Source organism: Arachis hypogaea, chromosome 1 (assembly GCF_003086295.3).
Source record: "Arachis hypogaea cultivar Tifrunner chromosome 1, arahy.Tifrunner.gnm2.J5K5, whole genome shotgun sequence".
Classification (NCBI taxonomy): Eukaryota; Viridiplantae; Streptophyta; class Magnoliopsida; order Fabales; family Fabaceae; genus Arachis; species Arachis hypogaea.
Genome location: NC_092036.1, coordinates 97514682 through 97531569, shown reverse-complemented (window position 1 = coordinate 97531569; position 16888 = coordinate 97514682). Strand labels below are relative to the sequence as shown.

Genomic DNA, 16888 nt, shown 5'->3' with positions numbered 1-16888 from the left:
AACTAAAAAAAAGTTAATAATCTATTTTTCCTATTCAAAGATTTTTTGCGAGAATATCCTATTTTTGTTATTAGTGAATCACATTGAGTGATTAATTTTTACTAATTAAAATATGAAGTGCACTAAAAAAAGTATAACTTAACATCTTTTATATTGCTAGTAGATCGCATTGGATGTTAAGAAACTTATTTGTATTAAATGTTACGATGGATTGTCCGCTAAAATAAAATTACATACACTCATTTTATATTTGAATTTCAATGAAACCAAACTATTTTATTGTCAAACATATTTCTACTCAGGTATTAGAACTCTTTTAACTATTTTTTATTTTAAAAAATGCTGTTTCTTTGATAAAAATAATTATTATATATTTGTGTATAAATATATATTATTTAATTTATTTTTAATATATATATTTATATTAAATATATTTTCTATATAAATAATTAATTTAGTGAAATTTTTAGTATACATGCACCATCATTATTAATTTATATCCGGTTCATATTGAAATCTAGCAAAAGTTATGCTTTTAATACTGACTACTACATATTTACTTCAACTTATGATTAGTTGATTACTATTAATTAAAGAGATGAGATTAGTAAAACCAATAAAAAAAATTATTCTGAAAAAACTTAAAAAAATTACAAGAATAACCATCTTATTTAGAATAATTATTCGGTTATTAAGGATAATAAACATTTGATATCTTATTCAATTGAACATTTTTAAACTCTTATTATATATATTGTATAGATATTCTATTAGCTCTCTATTAATTTCCTATACTTTTTAGATAATATTATACATTCAAATATTTTTTAATTAAATTTAACTAAATTAGTCTAATAAAATAAAAATTAATTATAATTAATATTATTCTAAATCTTATTGTTTAATTTGATTAGATTTAATTTATAAAAAAATTTAAATATAGGGATTGTTGCTCTTAATATACTGTTAATTTAATAGAGAAAATAATTAAAAGGTACCACCGTACCGGGCACAGCCGGTAAAATACATGTTCAGAAAGTCATAACTGGGATTTTCAAGTTAACTCCAGATTTTATTTTATTTTTTTTTGTAAAAAAAAAAATATTTTCACTGTCTCCTGGCTTCTATCTTCTCACTCTTTCCATTCTCTCACTTCACTCCTTCTCCCTAAAATTTTCTCTCTCATTTCATCTTTGTTCTTATAGATCAAACTCCTCTTTCTCTCTGACACAATTTTCTTCTTCCTCTCTTTCAAACTCTTCCTTCTCCCCTAGAATTTCCCTTGCTATTTCTCTGGAAAATAAATAAACAAACAAAAGAAGCATGAGAGCTTTTGCAGAGTAATGTGTATGAGCACCATAGTTTCAAGGAACCACCCGTTTTAAATTTCTGTTGTTCCTTATGAGGTTGCAGTGCACAGTTTTCTCGTTTTCCACAATGCAGAGTGGAATCTCATCCTTTTGGGGATTTCACTAGCTAATTTTGAAATCCATCACTGGCTAGTAGTGTAGAATGCAACCCCCTTTAAACCCTAACTTTGCTCAAGTGGTCAATTCATTTTACGAGGATTTGACCCTTTTGTGTTCCTAAGTCCATCAAGCTTCAAGCTTTTCTGTATTCTGAGCTGATTTGAGATTTTGTATCTTTGAGAAAATGAGGGTCCAGTGTCTTAATGGCTCTCAAATTGAGGGATTTTTTGGTTGGCCCTGAGTGTGTCCTTGGCTGATTTGAGGATTCTGAGTGATACTCCGGGTTCATTTTGGTGAAGAAAATCCGAGATCTGTGTTGAAAGTGCTGGAAGCTATATAAGTCAGCAGTGTGCACGCCAGGTGTTTGCTAATGTGTACCAGTGACTCATGAACTTCCAAATGATTAAAAAAGTACGGGGTTTCATTGAATTTCGTCTCCGGTAAGTGATGATGGATATTTAGAGCTTGAAGAATCCACTGGACGTGTGAGTTATTGGTGAAGTTGAAATTTTGAAGGAGGTTATTTTGGTGGGTTGTTGAAAAAGCAAAGAGATTTTGTGTTCAATAATGTCGGGGGCTCCTAGATTGAGGTCTATGAATGTTGCTGATTCAGAGGCAAGGCCTGTGCTTGTACCAGCTGGGAACAAGACAGGGTCTTTTGGTTCAAGGAAACCAGCTACAAAGCCACTGAGGAAGGCTGAGAAATCCAGGAACGAGGTTGCTTCGGCGAAGGAGAAGAAACCATGTGAATTGTCCTCAGCTGTGAATCCCTCACCTTCTCCTCAGTCACACTCTGCAAGTGTTTCTTCTGTGCTTCGCAGGCATGAGCAATTGCTGCACTGTAATTTGTCTCTGAATGCTTCATGCTCATCTGATGCATCCACAGACTCGTTCCACAGCCGAGCTTCGACTGGGAGATTGACAAGGTCTAATAGCTTGGGAGTTCCAAGGAAACGGTCTGTGTCAAAGCCTAGAAGTGTTGCTTCTGATGGTGTGTTGGAATCTGCCCCTGATGGTTCACAGTCCAAGAAGAGGTGTGCTTGGGTCACTCATAATACCGGTTTGTTCTTCTTCTATCACTTTCTTTTCATTCTTAAGAAGACATATATACTAATGTTAATAACATCATGGAATTTTTATGATTGTTTTAAATGCTGATGACTCTCACAAATATTTACATTGATAATTTCCATTGAACTTCTGGCCAGGATGAGTTTCAGTTGTTGAGGATTTTGATTTTACTATATATGTATTCACTTGGATATCATTTTATACTTTGTATATAGTTCGATGTCAAATTAGAAATTGAGAATGAATTCTGGTTTATTTAAGGTGTGTTTTCAGAGAAGTGAATACTTTTTGTTTGCTTGTGCTTCTGAGCTTCATTTATGGGCAAATAAATATAATAGGACATGAATGGGCATGTGCCTTGCTTTCATGGGTTAGTTGTTTTTCTCTTTGAAGAGAAAACTGGGAATTCCAATTGTATTGTTGATATAAACCTGATATGGATGACAGTAGAGATTAAGAAAACAAGTCCTGAACAATAATGGAATTTATTCATGTTGTTTCTAACTATTTTTACTTGGTGATAATCTAGAACCATGGTATGCTACTTTCCATGACGAAGAATGGGGTGTTCCAGTACACGACGACAAGTATGTGATGCAAATGAAAATAATATTATGTTAGTTGGAAAATGCATGAGTGTTGTCCGTTTAGATTTTTCTTGACTCTTTTTGGCTCATGTAGGAAACTATTTGAGCTTCTTGTTCTTTCCAGTGCTCTGTCTGAGCTCACTTGGCCAGCCATTCTGAGCAAAAGGCACATCTTTAGGTAAGATCTATCTAGAAGTGTATATATATATATATATATATATATATATATATATATATATATATATTAAAAAAAGTTTTCCATTATGAGCCTCTGATATGCGAATTGCAATAGTTTGCTGTTATGTCAGCTGAAGGCTATTTTTTGCTGTGGCTTTATTAGCATCATTTTTGTTAACAAGGTTCTTTGCAGGGAAGTTTTTGCAGACTTTGATCCCATTGCTGTGTCGAAGTTAAACGAGAAGAAGTTGATGGCGCCAGGAACTGCTGCTACCTCCTTACTTTCAGAGCTTAAATTGCGAGCCACAATTGAGAATGCCCGTCAAATATCAAAGGTAGATTAGTTTTCTCGTCTTGTAGTACAAATTTCATAATGGAATGTGAACATTTCGTTCATAAGCACTTATTAATTATTTTATAAGAAAATGATTTATCAGTTGCTGGATCATTGGAAGCTAACAGAATAATGTGATAGGCTTGGTCGCGTTTAACTACCATTACCTAAACCCAATTTTCTAAATTAGGTGTATCTGGATTTAATAATATGTCTGGGGTATGAAAAGGGTTTTCACTAACTGAAGGCATTCCAACCTGTTTATCCTCGATAGGATATGCTAGCAAGGAAAGAAGTCAACTAATTAATACGTTGCTAGTTTGGAGGCTTAATTTTTTTTTTTCAAAATGTTGTTGCCTTGTTTTCTTCATTGATCTCTAGGAGAACTACCTAATAAGACAAGCTAGTAGGAGAAAAATCGGAAATGTTTGGTAACAAAAAAAATTAGTCAAAAACAGCTAGAACTTGATTTATTTAGCATTTATTAATTGTTGCTAGAATTAATGAATGTTAAATAAGACAAGTTTTGACTATTTTTTTTTTGTCTCTCTAGCATTACCATAGTAAAATATGTTTTAAAAAAATAAAAGAAACTGAACGCATTAATGGCATTAATGAATTATACTGCTTGCACTTTCATTTTTCACGAACTGTTTACAAACAGTTGTATATCATATGACTGCGCTTGAGTCATAAAATTGTGGACCCACTTGAACATAAATGCTAGAATTGTATAGTTCAATTCTGTTCTGATAACTGACACATTTTACCCCTCTCTCTCACACACACACAGTTTAATCTTAAGTAATTGAGTGTAACTGTAAATTTCTAACTCATTAATATGAGTAGGATATCAAAATTTTGTTGTTCAATTGAATAGTTTTATCTTTTTTATCTTTTCTTCCCCTTTGATGAGGGTCTGAATGACCTAAGATTGGTGTTTAATGATCATTTGATCAGGTAGGTTAGGTAATAAAGGTAATTGGGTTGTGGTCCTGCTCCTTATTCAATTTGCATGACCCATATGGGGCAAACCATGATATTAATCTATCGTACAACTTGAGCTTCTTGTAACCTAATTTGCAACAGTGATATGCAACCTAATTATTTGGATTCTTTAACTAGCCACATGCTTAGCTGTTATGTCCCAACTCACCTATCTAACCTTGATACTTTTTCCCAACCTATTAGACACAACAAGGCCCCCTTTATTTTTCACTGAACTGCCATAATTGCATTCTTTCATAATTTGCACTATGGCTATGATTATCATTGCAACTAACTCTTTACAGGTTTTACTGATTCCAGGTCATAGAGGAGTTTGGGTCATTCGACAAGTATATTTGGAGTTTTGTGAACCACAAGCCTATAGTTAGCAGGTTCCGGTATCCACGACAGGTTCCTGTTAAGACACCAAAAGCTGATGTTATTAGCAAAGACCTTGTGAGGAGGGGGTTCCGCAGCGTGGGACCTACCGTCGTATACTCCTTCATGCAGGTTGTGGGGTTAACAAATGACCACCTCATCAGTTGCTTTAGATTTCAGGAGTGTATAGCTGCAGCAGAACGCAAAGAAGAGAATGCCATCAAGGATGATACTCAACAAAAGGAGACTGATAATGTGATGCAAGCTGATCTCTCCATTGCCATTGATGCTTTGAATTTCTCCTCAGAAGGAATTGTGTGATGGTTCCTTTTGGACCAAATTTGTGTTACTTATCAGCCTTACATTCAGTAATGATCATGTTGTAGCATTTTGTGTATCAATCTCATGGAGTCCCTAAGAGCACAGTTAAATTGAATTTAGACCAATTGGGGTGCCCATATTGTTGTATGATGCTTTAGGGAATCCTTTAGAAATTGGTGTACAATTTTTTGTACAGTAAAAAATATCAGTGATTAGAATTTTCTTTTAAACCAGTGGTAGCAGTTCTTATTATTATTGTCTTAAATGCTTTCAATTTGATTATATCTGCATACATGCGTGCTTGTTGAACAGCTAGTGTTGGAATATGATTGATGACATTGATTGATATAAGAGTAAAAATTTTACAGATAAGATTTGAATAATAAAATCAATCATTTTAATTAGACACACACACAAAAAATTCAATCATTTTAGTTTATTCTACACTCTTACTAACTAAACTCATTTAAGAAAGTTTATTTGGCAAGTTTCTTTCTTTTATATAGAATTTAAAACAAGTAGGTAGGTTTGCTGAGAATTGACCTTGTCAAATTCAATTTAATACATTATCCATCACACCTTAATTCAACTTATGCTCTCCCGTTCCTACCTACCTCAATTGTTTTAGGTCCAACCGGTCACTTCAATTGTTTGTTATATTTATAATTAAGGAACAAAACTCAATAATTAAGATTAGACAAATTAATTGCCGGTGAAGTGTTTGTTGTGTTTCAAATTGTTGAGAATGATGAGTTTTTGTCATGTCTACAACTACAAGAGCTTATAGCTTTGTGTGCGTCAAGACAGCTACATAAGAGTTTGATGAGAAAATACTCAATTTGGTCTCTAAAATTATATTTAAGTCTTAATTTAGTCTTTAAAATTTTAATTGTCTCAATTTAGTCTCTAAATTTTTCAATTGATTCTGTGGCGGAAATCACTGTAAGGACTAACATGATTAAAATTTGAAAAGTTTAGGGATTAAATTGAAACAATTAAAACTTTAAGGACTAAATTGATGCTCGAGTATAACTTCAAGGACCAAACCGAGTATTTTCTCGAGTTTGATTAAACAATGTAAGGAATCTTGGTTTATATCTTCTATGATGACAGCTAAACATAGTATTCAATTTATTCATTAAAAAGTAAGATCATTGGAGAAGGGATTGCATGTTAATGGGACATTGAAAATATCACTAGCATTGAAAGGGAAAATGGCATCAATGCATAAATAGCATTCTAACAAAGTAACAGGACATGACCAAAAACATGCAACATCACCATTCACATTACCATGTGAAATGAATATGTTAATCATATGATATATCACGGCACTCATGCCCTTTATAATTCGAAAATGACATGTTCAAGTGTTTGATATGAATGGTATAAAATGTAACAATATATGTAATTCCAAATAACACTATATGAGATTAGTAGAATGATTTGTTGAAAATAATGATGAAAAGAATTGATGCATTTTAAAATGAACCTTTCGTAGAAGGAAGAAAAAGGTATCATTCAGCAGGGTAAAGAAAGAAAAGCAAATTCTATTCCAAACACTTAATATATTAAATTTGCTTTAACAATATTACCAATAATTTTATAAATTTGGACGTGATCTCAATGTAAAAGAAAATAATAATAAAGCCCATTCAATTTTGTGCATCTGTGTAACTGTATTGATACTTGTTCACTGTTCTACTATTTTCAGATTATAATGTCCCTGTATATACCTGCCAAAAAAAGCGTCACTATATATAAATAGAGTAACAATTAGGTTTCTGAATATTTCGACTTCGAACTAATTATACTCTGAAAAAAAAAAGTACTAATTTAGTCATTCATCATAACAAATGGTGGACACGTGAAGTTTTTCTATCAATTTATCACGTAAAATTTAATGGTGTTGTCTATATGTACTGTTAACTGATTTATGAAAGATCATCATATAGATAATAACTCTTAGAGTAAAACTTCACCTATTTTATTATATTTATAGTAAATAAAAAGGAATTGATAAATGTTATATACAAACTCAAAAGATAATAAATATTTTGCCATTCAAAATTATATCGTTTTTATACTCATGTGGTAATAATAGAATATGCACCACCTTAGATAACGAAGTACATGGATAATTTTATTTTGTTTTACATTATTCATTCATTAACAAAAAGATATACATGTCCATTATTTATTATCGTAAAATACTTAATTAATACCTTTTTTCATAAAAAACTAATTAGTCCGTTGTTCAGTTTACTCGTATAATTAAAACATTTCAAAAGGAAGAACAAAACAAGGTGTTGTGTTAGGTTATTAGCATTCGTAAAGCAATAAAAAGCAAAAGCAAAAGCGATGTTATATTATGCTAATTTATGTTACTTTTTAATTTATTTGTAAAAATAAACTAGGAATTAGAAAAAGGGAAAAGTGAATATTTTGACTTATTTTAGACTAATAATGTATTATGTATAAACAATAAATACTAAATTAAATAAAAATATATATATTCTCTTGGTGACAAGAAGTAGTCGAGTAGTAAGTAGTAACATTTCTTTCATTTGTTTTTTGGCAATTATGTAGTGACATTTTTTTTGGGTATTTATGTAGTAACATTTATACTGCTAACAATTAGGCCTATGGGCACAAAATTGGCCCAACTCAATCGTAGTGTAAAGCGCCTAAAGCTGAAGTAAAGTTATTATCATGTCCAAAAAAAAAACGTAAAATTATTATCAATGACAAGAAGACAAAATTCAAGTCTTCATTCACTTGTGTAGCCCGACAATATTATTGAATATTGATCTCTAAATTTTCTACATAGAAAGTAGTATCAAATTGTTCTTCCTACTTTATCCGAAAAATGTTGCGTGTTTGCGCCAATCGGATTATGAAAGTTAACGCCATCCCAATTTCCATTTTTAAATCCTATACAGCTCATAACACAAAAACTAAGGAGTAAATATCTTTTCTGGTTGATATTTTCTTAAAAGACTATAAGTGTTTTTTGACCATTGTAAATACGCCAATTTTATAGTGTTTATGAATTAATGTCTAAATTTTATTTAATTTTTTATAATAAATTTTAATTTTTTAAAAATAATTTATTTTTATATTTTTTAAATTAAATATTTATTTTTAATTTTTTTATAAATAAAAACTAATTTTTAGACACTATAATATTCACCTTAAAAATATTAGATTGGTTGAAATTAAATAGATTACTCCACGAAAATAATAATGGCTGACATAGTTTGTTAATAATTATTTTTTAATGAAAAAGCTCTACACTACCGTGGTGTAAACAGGAATAAAAACATAAGTACAACTAAAAAAAACATCATTAACAACCCAACGAGTTAAAGTAATTTCTAGTCATCTTTGATATTGTCATCAATAACCAAGAATAGTACCACCAATTCATTCGTCCGATAGCACAAAGGACCTGTTAATGATTTCCACTACACCTGAGCCTTGATTACGGAACACTCTATCATTCTTCTCAAGTCAAATTGCTCAAATTACAGCAAAGAAACCAATCAACCACCGCTTCCTCTCATACTTTTTTTATGAAACATTCGTCCAACTCTCAAAGTGTTGCTTCAGTGTACCTGGAATGGACCATTCTCTTTCCAGAGCGAACAGTCAAACACACCACACCTACCAAGTGAGCTCACAACCAAGAAACAGATGAAAAACAGATTTCACAGACTTACAGCACAAAGCACACATATTATCAAGCTGGTCTATGACACCTAATCTGCACAATCTTTCATTAGTATTCACCCTCTCAATCAAAACAAACCAAGAAAACAATTCGACTATTGGTGGGACGAAATCTCTCCAAATAGCACTTGTGAAACTATAGCTTATTATTTTCTCGGGGAGTACTGCTTCATGCATCACCTGCACAAAGGAGTTAATAGAAAAAATACCACTTCTATCAAATTTCCAAACCACCCAATCCTCTCTCTCAATTGTTAGCTTAACTGAACGTAGGATGACATGAAGTTGGTTTAAAAGTGCTAACTCCCATTAAAACAACTCCTTCATCCATCGGAAGTTCCATATCCACTCTAACCCATCCTAAAACCCACAGTCTCCTATAACAGATCCTTTAAGGTTTGAGACCGAAAAAAAGTCTTGAAAACATTTCTTTCAAGACACCACCAGTTATCCAAGCATCCTCCCAAAACCGGATTATTATGCAATTCCCTACATCCATTGACAAGCTGCTAATCATCTTTTCCCTTACTTGTGGCTCTCTAATTTGAAGCTGATAAATATCCTTATACGGACCCCCTCTCAGAGAACAGGTTGACCCTGCAGCATCTCATAAGAGGCAATTATCCTCAAGGAGTAAGTGCCTATATAGTCAACAAGAAAATAAAGAGAAATAATCGAAGGTAAAGAATGAAAAATAGAAGAGTGCTAAGGACTAATAGATTTTGTGATTTATAGTTATTAATTAATAATTATTAGTATTTTTAATAGTGTGAGATTATTAACTCTTTTTTTGCTGATTAAGTACTGACCAAATTTTAATAAAAGTACCGATCATTTAGATTTTCTCTAAAAAATATGATAACCAAATAATACACTGTGACTAAAGTTGGAGAGACCGTCAGCACACGAATTAATCTCTCGGTATTGATGGTTCAAGTTTCAGTTATTTAGACTTAGTTTGGTAAAATTTTTACTTTTTAAAAGTAGTTTATAAAAATTAACTTTTAAAATATAGTCTTCTAAAAAGTGTAATATTTATATTTGGTAAATCAAATTAAAAATGTCTTTTAATAAACACAAGAAATAATAATTACGTTTAATAAAATAGCTTTTAAAATTTAAAAGTACTATAAAAGACATAAATTTAACCGTTATATTTGAAAATTAGTTAATATATGAGGTTATATTAGACTTTTAAAATTTAAAAAGCACAAACTAACTTTAAAATTTTTTATCTTAATTACTTTCAAAAGTATCATAATTTTTTAAAAAATGCAAGTATAAGCACATAATTTTTTTTATTTATCAAATACAAAATAAAATACTTATATTTTTAAAAAATTCTTCAAAAAATTTTACCAAATTAAATCTTAATTTGCTACACTTATTTTTGATTACCAAGACAAGAGCCTTAAAAGAATGCCACCCAACCCCTTCCTGAAAACAAAGTTTAACTGCAGCAAGAGAATCCACCTCTATAATAAGATTAACAAAGTGGAGACTCAAAACTAAGGGTGTGTTTGGATTTGCGTTGGAGAAGAAAGAAGCGCTTTTGAGCTTCTTGAACGCTTTATCTTTGTGTTTGGCAACATTTCTATCCTCTAAACGCATAAGTGATTTCTATTTTCAACATACGTTTATCAAAAGCTATAAATTTTAGCTTTTCCGTTTAGCTTTTCCCGTTGGATTAAAAATTATGTCCTATATATCAATTATGTCCTTTATTATTTATGTTTGTTTTTTTATAATATTTTTTCTAATACTCTCTTATTTATATTATTGTTTTTTTTATAAAATTTCTGTTTTTTTGTTTACATGAGTTTTTTTACTGTTATTGTTATTTTTTTATATAAAATATTTTTTTACTTTGTATTATGATTCTATTAATCTTATTAAAGTACTAAAGAATATTGAAAGTACTAAAAAAATATTAAAATTTATTTAAATATTTAAAATAAAATTATAAGATAACATAAAATAATTATTTAAATTTATGTCCTTTTCTGTAATTTTTTATTTAAAAGTGATTTTGAATAATGTAATCCAAACAATATTTAGTTTATTATAATCCATTTTAAATAAAAATTGCCAAACATAAATCATGTTAATACTAACTCATTTTTGATCAAAATCAATTATTCAAAATTAATTTTATACAAACCGTCATTTGCAAACTGTAATCCAAACACACACTAAATCAATGTCCATCAAGATATCCCAAGATTCTGCCAAAGCAATAAATTCGTAAGCCAAGTTCGCACTAAAGCAAGTAAGAAAATTCTCATTGCTATCTCTTTTTCTTTTTGTTCTCATGCTATTTTTTATTTCGATAGATTAAAGATTAATCTGTCATGATGTTGAGTTTTATTTAATATTTTGTTTAAATTAGAAGAATATAAAAAAAAATAAAAATATGTGTTTTTTGTTGTTTAAATAAAAAAATAGAATAAAAAAATATAAGACCCATCAAAATGTTTTCTTTTTAAATATGAAATAAAAATGAAAGAAAAATTTATAAATAAGTTTAAAATTATTAATTTATCCTTTGATCAATTAAAAAAAATAAAAGACATAAAGGTATTATTATAATTTTCTCTTTTTTTTACTTTTTTTTCTATTTAAATAAAAAACAATTTTTTTATTTTCTTTTTATTTATTTTCTCTTTATCCAAACAACACATAAAACAATCAATTTTTTTTCTATTTTCTTTCTTTCTATTTTTTATTATTTATCCAAACAAAACGTAATGATTTGCTGATGGCTAATATATTGCTACATGCATAAGACGAGATTCGAATTTTTAACACTTATTTAAATGAACTAACCAACTAATCACTAGATTAACTCAATTTAATTTTCATTGCTATCTTCTTCCAAAAATACTGTGACGTTTAAGTCAGCAATAATTTAAAGAAATAGAAAAGAATAATTTAAATAAGTTAGGGTTTTAGAGGTTTAATTTCTATTGTCAATATGAAAGTTATTGAAAAGTAGTTGATCTAAATAATTTTGTCTTCTTTTTCATCAACTCTTATACCTTAACTTTACATATTTATGCATACAATAACAAAATAAATGACTAGTAGTGTACAAATCAAGATTTTCCATGACTCAAAATGCACTAAGCTGAAAAGTTTATGATGTGGAAAATTCCAAATCCCAATCCCTAAAAATCACAAGAGTGAGTGAGTGAACCAAACAGTTACACTTACGCGCATGAAAGTGAAAGTGAAAATGAACCCAATCCCCACCTGCATCGGTATTTTTAGTTTGGAAGAAGAAATGTGAGAGTGAGTGTCATTATTAATAATAATTATAAATATAAATAAATAAGATAGAATCAAATGGCAGCCATTGCCAGCACACTCCTTCTTTCTTTCTCATTCTCAACTGTATCTTCGTCTTCTCTCTTTCTTACCAGAATCACTTCTCGTTTCTCTTTCGCTGCACCGCTTCCTCTGCGTTCCAACCACACCAAGCACATGGCTCACACTCTCGCTCGCGCCACTGCCACTCTCGGCCTTACTCACCCTTCCAACACCGATTCCCCCAAGGTTCCTTTTTTACCTAAAATCTACCCTGCCCGTGTTTTGTTTTTTCACTGATTCTGGTTAAAGTTTATGACTTTGGGGTTTTTTCGTTGTGGGGTTTGATTTTAGATTATTGTTATTTTGTAATGGATGTTGTGGTTTTGATGCTATGCTTGATTGGATTTGAATTTGGATTTTGATGTTGTTGTTGTGCCTGTTTATTTGTGTGATTCTGGAAACTGAAATATGTCTGTTATGTGTTTGTGAAAATTCCTGGAAAGATCTCTTTTGCTGCTAAGGAGGTTGATGTCACTGAATGGAACGGAGACATCCTTGCAGTGGGTGTTACTGAGAAAGACTTGGCTAAGGATGGGAAATCGGGATTTGAGAATCCGATTTTGAAAAAGATTGACTCCAAGTTGGGTGGTTTGTTAGCTGAAGCGTCCTCTGAAGAGGATTTCTCAGGCAAAGCTGGCCAATCAACGGTTCTTAGAATTACCGGCCTCGGGTCGAAGAGGATTGGCTTGATTGGGCTTGGACAGACCACTTCCACTACCGCAGCTTTTAAGACTTTTGGTGAGGCTGTTGCAGCTGCTGCAAAGTCTGCTCAAGCAAGCAATGTAGCCGTTGTTCTCGCCTCTTCTGAAGGACTTTCTAAAGAAACAAAGCTCAGCACTGCTTATGCAATCGCCACTGGTATGCTATATGTGTTATTATAGTTGTATGTAATGATCTTATGAAATTGATATCTATACATGATGTGCGGTCTTCAACTTTGCCAGGGACTGCGCTGGGAATATTTGAGGATAACAGGTACAAGTCGGAATCAAAGAAATCAGCGCTTAGCTCAGTTGACATTATTGGCCTTGGAACTGGACCTGAATTGGAGAAGAAACTTAAGTATGCAGGAGATGTTTCCTCCGGTATAATTTTTGGAAGGGAGCTTGTAAATTCTCCTGCCAATGTGCTCACACCAGGTTCGTTTGAAACTATTGTTCTTGTGTGTGTGTTCTGTAATTTTCATTGTTTCATTGCTGTAATTCATTAGTGAAGGAGTTCTCTAACAAGTGCTTTATGATGGTTACCTCAGGGGTGTTGGCAGAAGAGGCATCAAAGATTGCTTCCGAATATAGTGATGTTTTTACTGCTAAAATATTGAATGCTGAACAATGTAAGGAATTGAAAATGGGATCCTATCTGGGTGTTGCTGCAGCATCAGAAAATCCTCCACATTTTATCCATCTATGTTATAAACCTCCAAGTGGAACTGTCAATGTCAAATTGGCATTGGTTGGAAAGGGTTTGACTTTTGACAGGTATAAATAACTTTTATCTTCTTTAGTGTGATGTTCCCTAGTGTGTTATCCATGGTTTTGATCATGGTGTCAAGTAATTTGAGTTAGTTATGATGTTAATGTCATTACTACAAGATAAATCTATGATATGGGGTACCCAATATTTCTTCGTTCTCTTCTTTCTAATTGGGTTGTCAATTTACCATCATGGCATAGAAATCATTGGGTAAATGTATATTGTGTTTCTTGTGAAATTCTGCCATGTATTTCTTATTGGATTTCATGAAGCAGTTTATACTTTTCCTTTGCTCTTACATATCATATTTCTTCATCTGTGTGTTATTAGTGGTGGCTACAACATCAAGACTGGACCTGGCTGTTCAATTGAACTCATGAAATTTGATATGGGTGGTTCAGCTGCCGTTTTGGGTGCAGCGAAAGCTCTTGGTCAAATCAAACCTCTTGGAGTTGAGGTCAGTAATTTATGTCATTGTTCATGTATTTTTCCCCTTTGCAAAGAATGAAATTCAATTGATTGATTTGCACATAGTTTCATTTGTACAAAACTAAGGGAATTTTTTTTTATCTCATTTCTTATTTAACACTATCGAGTTTTCTATTGCATTCCATATTGCATATGAAATTTCATTCTAGTTTCTTTTGGAATGTTTAGTTCGGAGTTGCTGGTGAATATTGTGTGTTACTGCATTTTGTGGTACAATTGCTAATTATGATTAATAATTCATGCTATGCCCAAGTTTAAAGTCCTGCATATGCAGGTTCATTTTGTAGTTGCAGCTTGTGAGAATATGATTAGTGGAAAAGGTATGAGGCCTGGAGACATTGTCACAGCTTCAAATGGAAAGACTATAGAGGTGAGGCTTTATTTGGTTATAATCACAACTTAATGTACACGTTATTGGAACATAGCATTTGTTACATTTTGATCCTGTTTTAACCGTTACATTGCAGTCTTCTCATATTTTCCCTCCAGAAATCATATATTTCTTATACTGAGAATTTTTTGTGCTTCTTGAATGTTTAATTTTAATATTTGGATGCAATGTATTGGTCACTTGAATTATCGTATGGCAAACCTATTGTAGAAATATCTGGTACAAATAAATATGTGTAAAACTGGAAATCAATGATTAGAGATTTTGGCCTCTAGGATCAATATAATTAAACATGTGTAGTAGTTTTTCTTATTTGTTTATTATAATATTACCATTTGAGATGATTATTTGATGTTGGGTTTCTTGTGTAGGTTAACAACACTGATGCGGAGGGTAGGCTTACCTTGGCAGATGCTCTGGTATATGCTTGTAACCAAGGTGTTGAGAAGGTATGAAACTCTGCATTTACCTCTTTCTATCCCTATAATCTCCCCATGATTCGTATAGATTACGTTAATTGCCCCAACTGGATGGTCTGCTTAATATTCATCGGTTTGGTAGAATTGGTTGTTTATTATTTTCTCTAATAAGAGTTAGAGAAAACATTAGAAGCTTTTTCTAACTTGTATGTAAGCTCAGTTGCTCAAATACTCAATTATTTGGAGTATACCATTGCAATTCCTTAAGAAGTATATGTGTATACTTTGGTTTTAGAATTGTGCTAACAGGTTGATCAACTATTCTTCAGATTGTTGACCTGGCAACTTTAACTGGGGCATGTGTGGTTGCTCTTGGACCCTCAATTGCAGGTAATTTTGATCTAAAGTATTATTATATTGTGTATGTATGGGTTTAATTTCTTTTCTTATTGATCCTATATCAAGAGTTGCTAGTGAAAACCATAAAAAGGTCCAATTTTTAGTTGGCATTGAAAGCACCATATTATTTTGGGGCAAGAATTCATCTGATACTATTTCAACTGTTGCTTTTGAAGGTATTTTTACACCCAGTGATGAGCTGGCAAAAGAAGTTGTTGAAGCCTCTGAGGTGAGTGGGGAGAAACTATGGAGGATGCCATTAGAAGATAGTTACTGGGAGTCAATGAAATCAGGAGTCGCTGATATGGTTAACACTGGTGGTCGACAAGGCGGTGCTATTACTGCCGCCCTTTTCCTAAAACAGGTATGTATGTGTCTAATCATATAGAATCTTGTTATTCTCTTAATATTACTCCATAAACTTATTGGGAAATTGCTACCAACAACTGCTATTTTGCAGTTTGTTGATGAAAAGGTTCAATGGATGCATATCGACTTGGCCGGTCCGGTATGGAACGAGAAGAAACGCTCAGCAACAGGATTTGGTGTTGCTACTTTAGTAGAATGGGTTTTGAAAAATGCTTCTCAAAAGTGAACTGATAATTGATATCTCCAAATCTTGTTATATGGTGAGTGAATCAGAGAGGATGAGATAAATGCATCTTGTGGTGTTCTTGGTTCAATGGGTTTGGTTTTATGAATAAGTTTAGGGGAGATGTAAAAGGGGGTCAGAGGAGGAGGCATATTTCACTGTATTCAAACTTTTTTCTGTTTTTGACTTAGTTCAGAATTCCATTAGTCTCTTGGCAGTTTGGTTTTATTTTTCCTATCGGCCATTTGTGATTCTTACATCTCCATTAGTGTCCTCAAGTGAAATTGGTGCATTATGCATATGCCATAAATAGCACCATGTGCATTACTTTGAAATAAGGGAAGTAACTTTGTTGTGTCATTAGACTTAGACTGAATCCCTTGTCCTATACTGCATTTGATAGAAAAAAATATATAAAATAAAATAAAATAAAGGAAAGATAAATAAAGGAAAAAAGGGAATACTCTTAGGGTTTTTTTTGTTTATTTAATGTTTTTTACATTTTTCTTAAAATTGGCCAATTTTGGTATACTAACAAAGTAACAATACATTTTTTTAAGCCTTTAAAATTGAACTAACAATGAAGGTTAAAACTTGCTAATGCATCATTAATTCATTATTATTTCACAAAATTAAGAAATGGAAAAGTATGAGGAAACAATAGACTAGTTGTACAATGCATACAATGGGGTTTAAATGA

At 31.7% G+C, this 16888-nt stretch overlaps 2 protein-coding genes across 2 annotated transcripts; both read left to right on the top strand.

The window, feature by feature from the left end:
• Positions 1 to 1051: 1051 nt before the first annotated feature.
• Positions 1052 to 5554, top strand: LOC112700251 (uncharacterized). Its single transcript, XM_025751768.3, has 5 exons — positions 1052 to 2529; positions 3070 to 3127; positions 3222 to 3305; positions 3498 to 3639; positions 4947 to 5554. The coding sequence occupies exons 1-5, from the start codon at positions 2037 to 2039 to the stop codon at positions 5322 to 5324; spliced, it is 1155 nt and encodes a 384-aa protein (XP_025607553.1). The 5' UTR covers positions 1052 to 2036; the 3' UTR covers positions 5325 to 5554.
• A 6677-nt stretch (positions 5555 to 12231) lies between these two features.
• Positions 12232 to 16416, top strand: LOC112700235 (leucine aminopeptidase 1). Its single transcript, XM_025751767.3, has 10 exons — positions 12232 to 12611; positions 12869 to 13283; positions 13370 to 13564; positions 13678 to 13903; positions 14229 to 14355; positions 14662 to 14757; positions 15150 to 15227; positions 15527 to 15587; positions 15773 to 15960; positions 16057 to 16416. The coding sequence occupies exons 1-10, from the start codon at positions 12402 to 12404 to the stop codon at positions 16189 to 16191; spliced, it is 1731 nt and encodes a 576-aa protein (XP_025607552.1). The 5' UTR covers positions 12232 to 12401; the 3' UTR covers positions 16192 to 16416.
• The last annotated feature ends 472 nt before the right edge of the window (positions 16417 to 16888 follow it).

Bases quoted from the DNA above. Each gene is read 5' to 3' on its own strand.
- LOC112700251 (XM_025751768.3), top strand. From the start codon at position 2,037: ATGTCGGGGGCTCCTAGATTGAGGTCTATGAATGTTGCTGATTCAGAG. The intron at 2,530-3,069 runs GTTTGTTCTTCT...GTGATAATCTAG, and splicing joins TTGGGTCACTCATAATACCG to AACCATGGTATGCTACTTTC. The intron at 3,306-3,497 runs GTAAGATCTATC...GGTTCTTTGCAG, and splicing joins AGCAAAAGGCACATCTTTAG to GGAAGTTTTTGCAGACTTTG.
- LOC112700235 (XM_025751767.3), top strand. From the start codon at position 12,402: ATGGCAGCCATTGCCAGCACACTCCTTCTTTCTTTCTCATTCTCAACT. The intron at 13,284-13,369 runs GTATGCTATATG...CAACTTTGCCAG, and splicing joins TGCTTATGCAATCGCCACTG to GGACTGCGCTGGGAATATTT. The intron at 14,356-14,661 runs GTCAGTAATTTA...CTGCATATGCAG, and splicing joins TCAAACCTCTTGGAGTTGAG to GTTCATTTTGTAGTTGCAGC.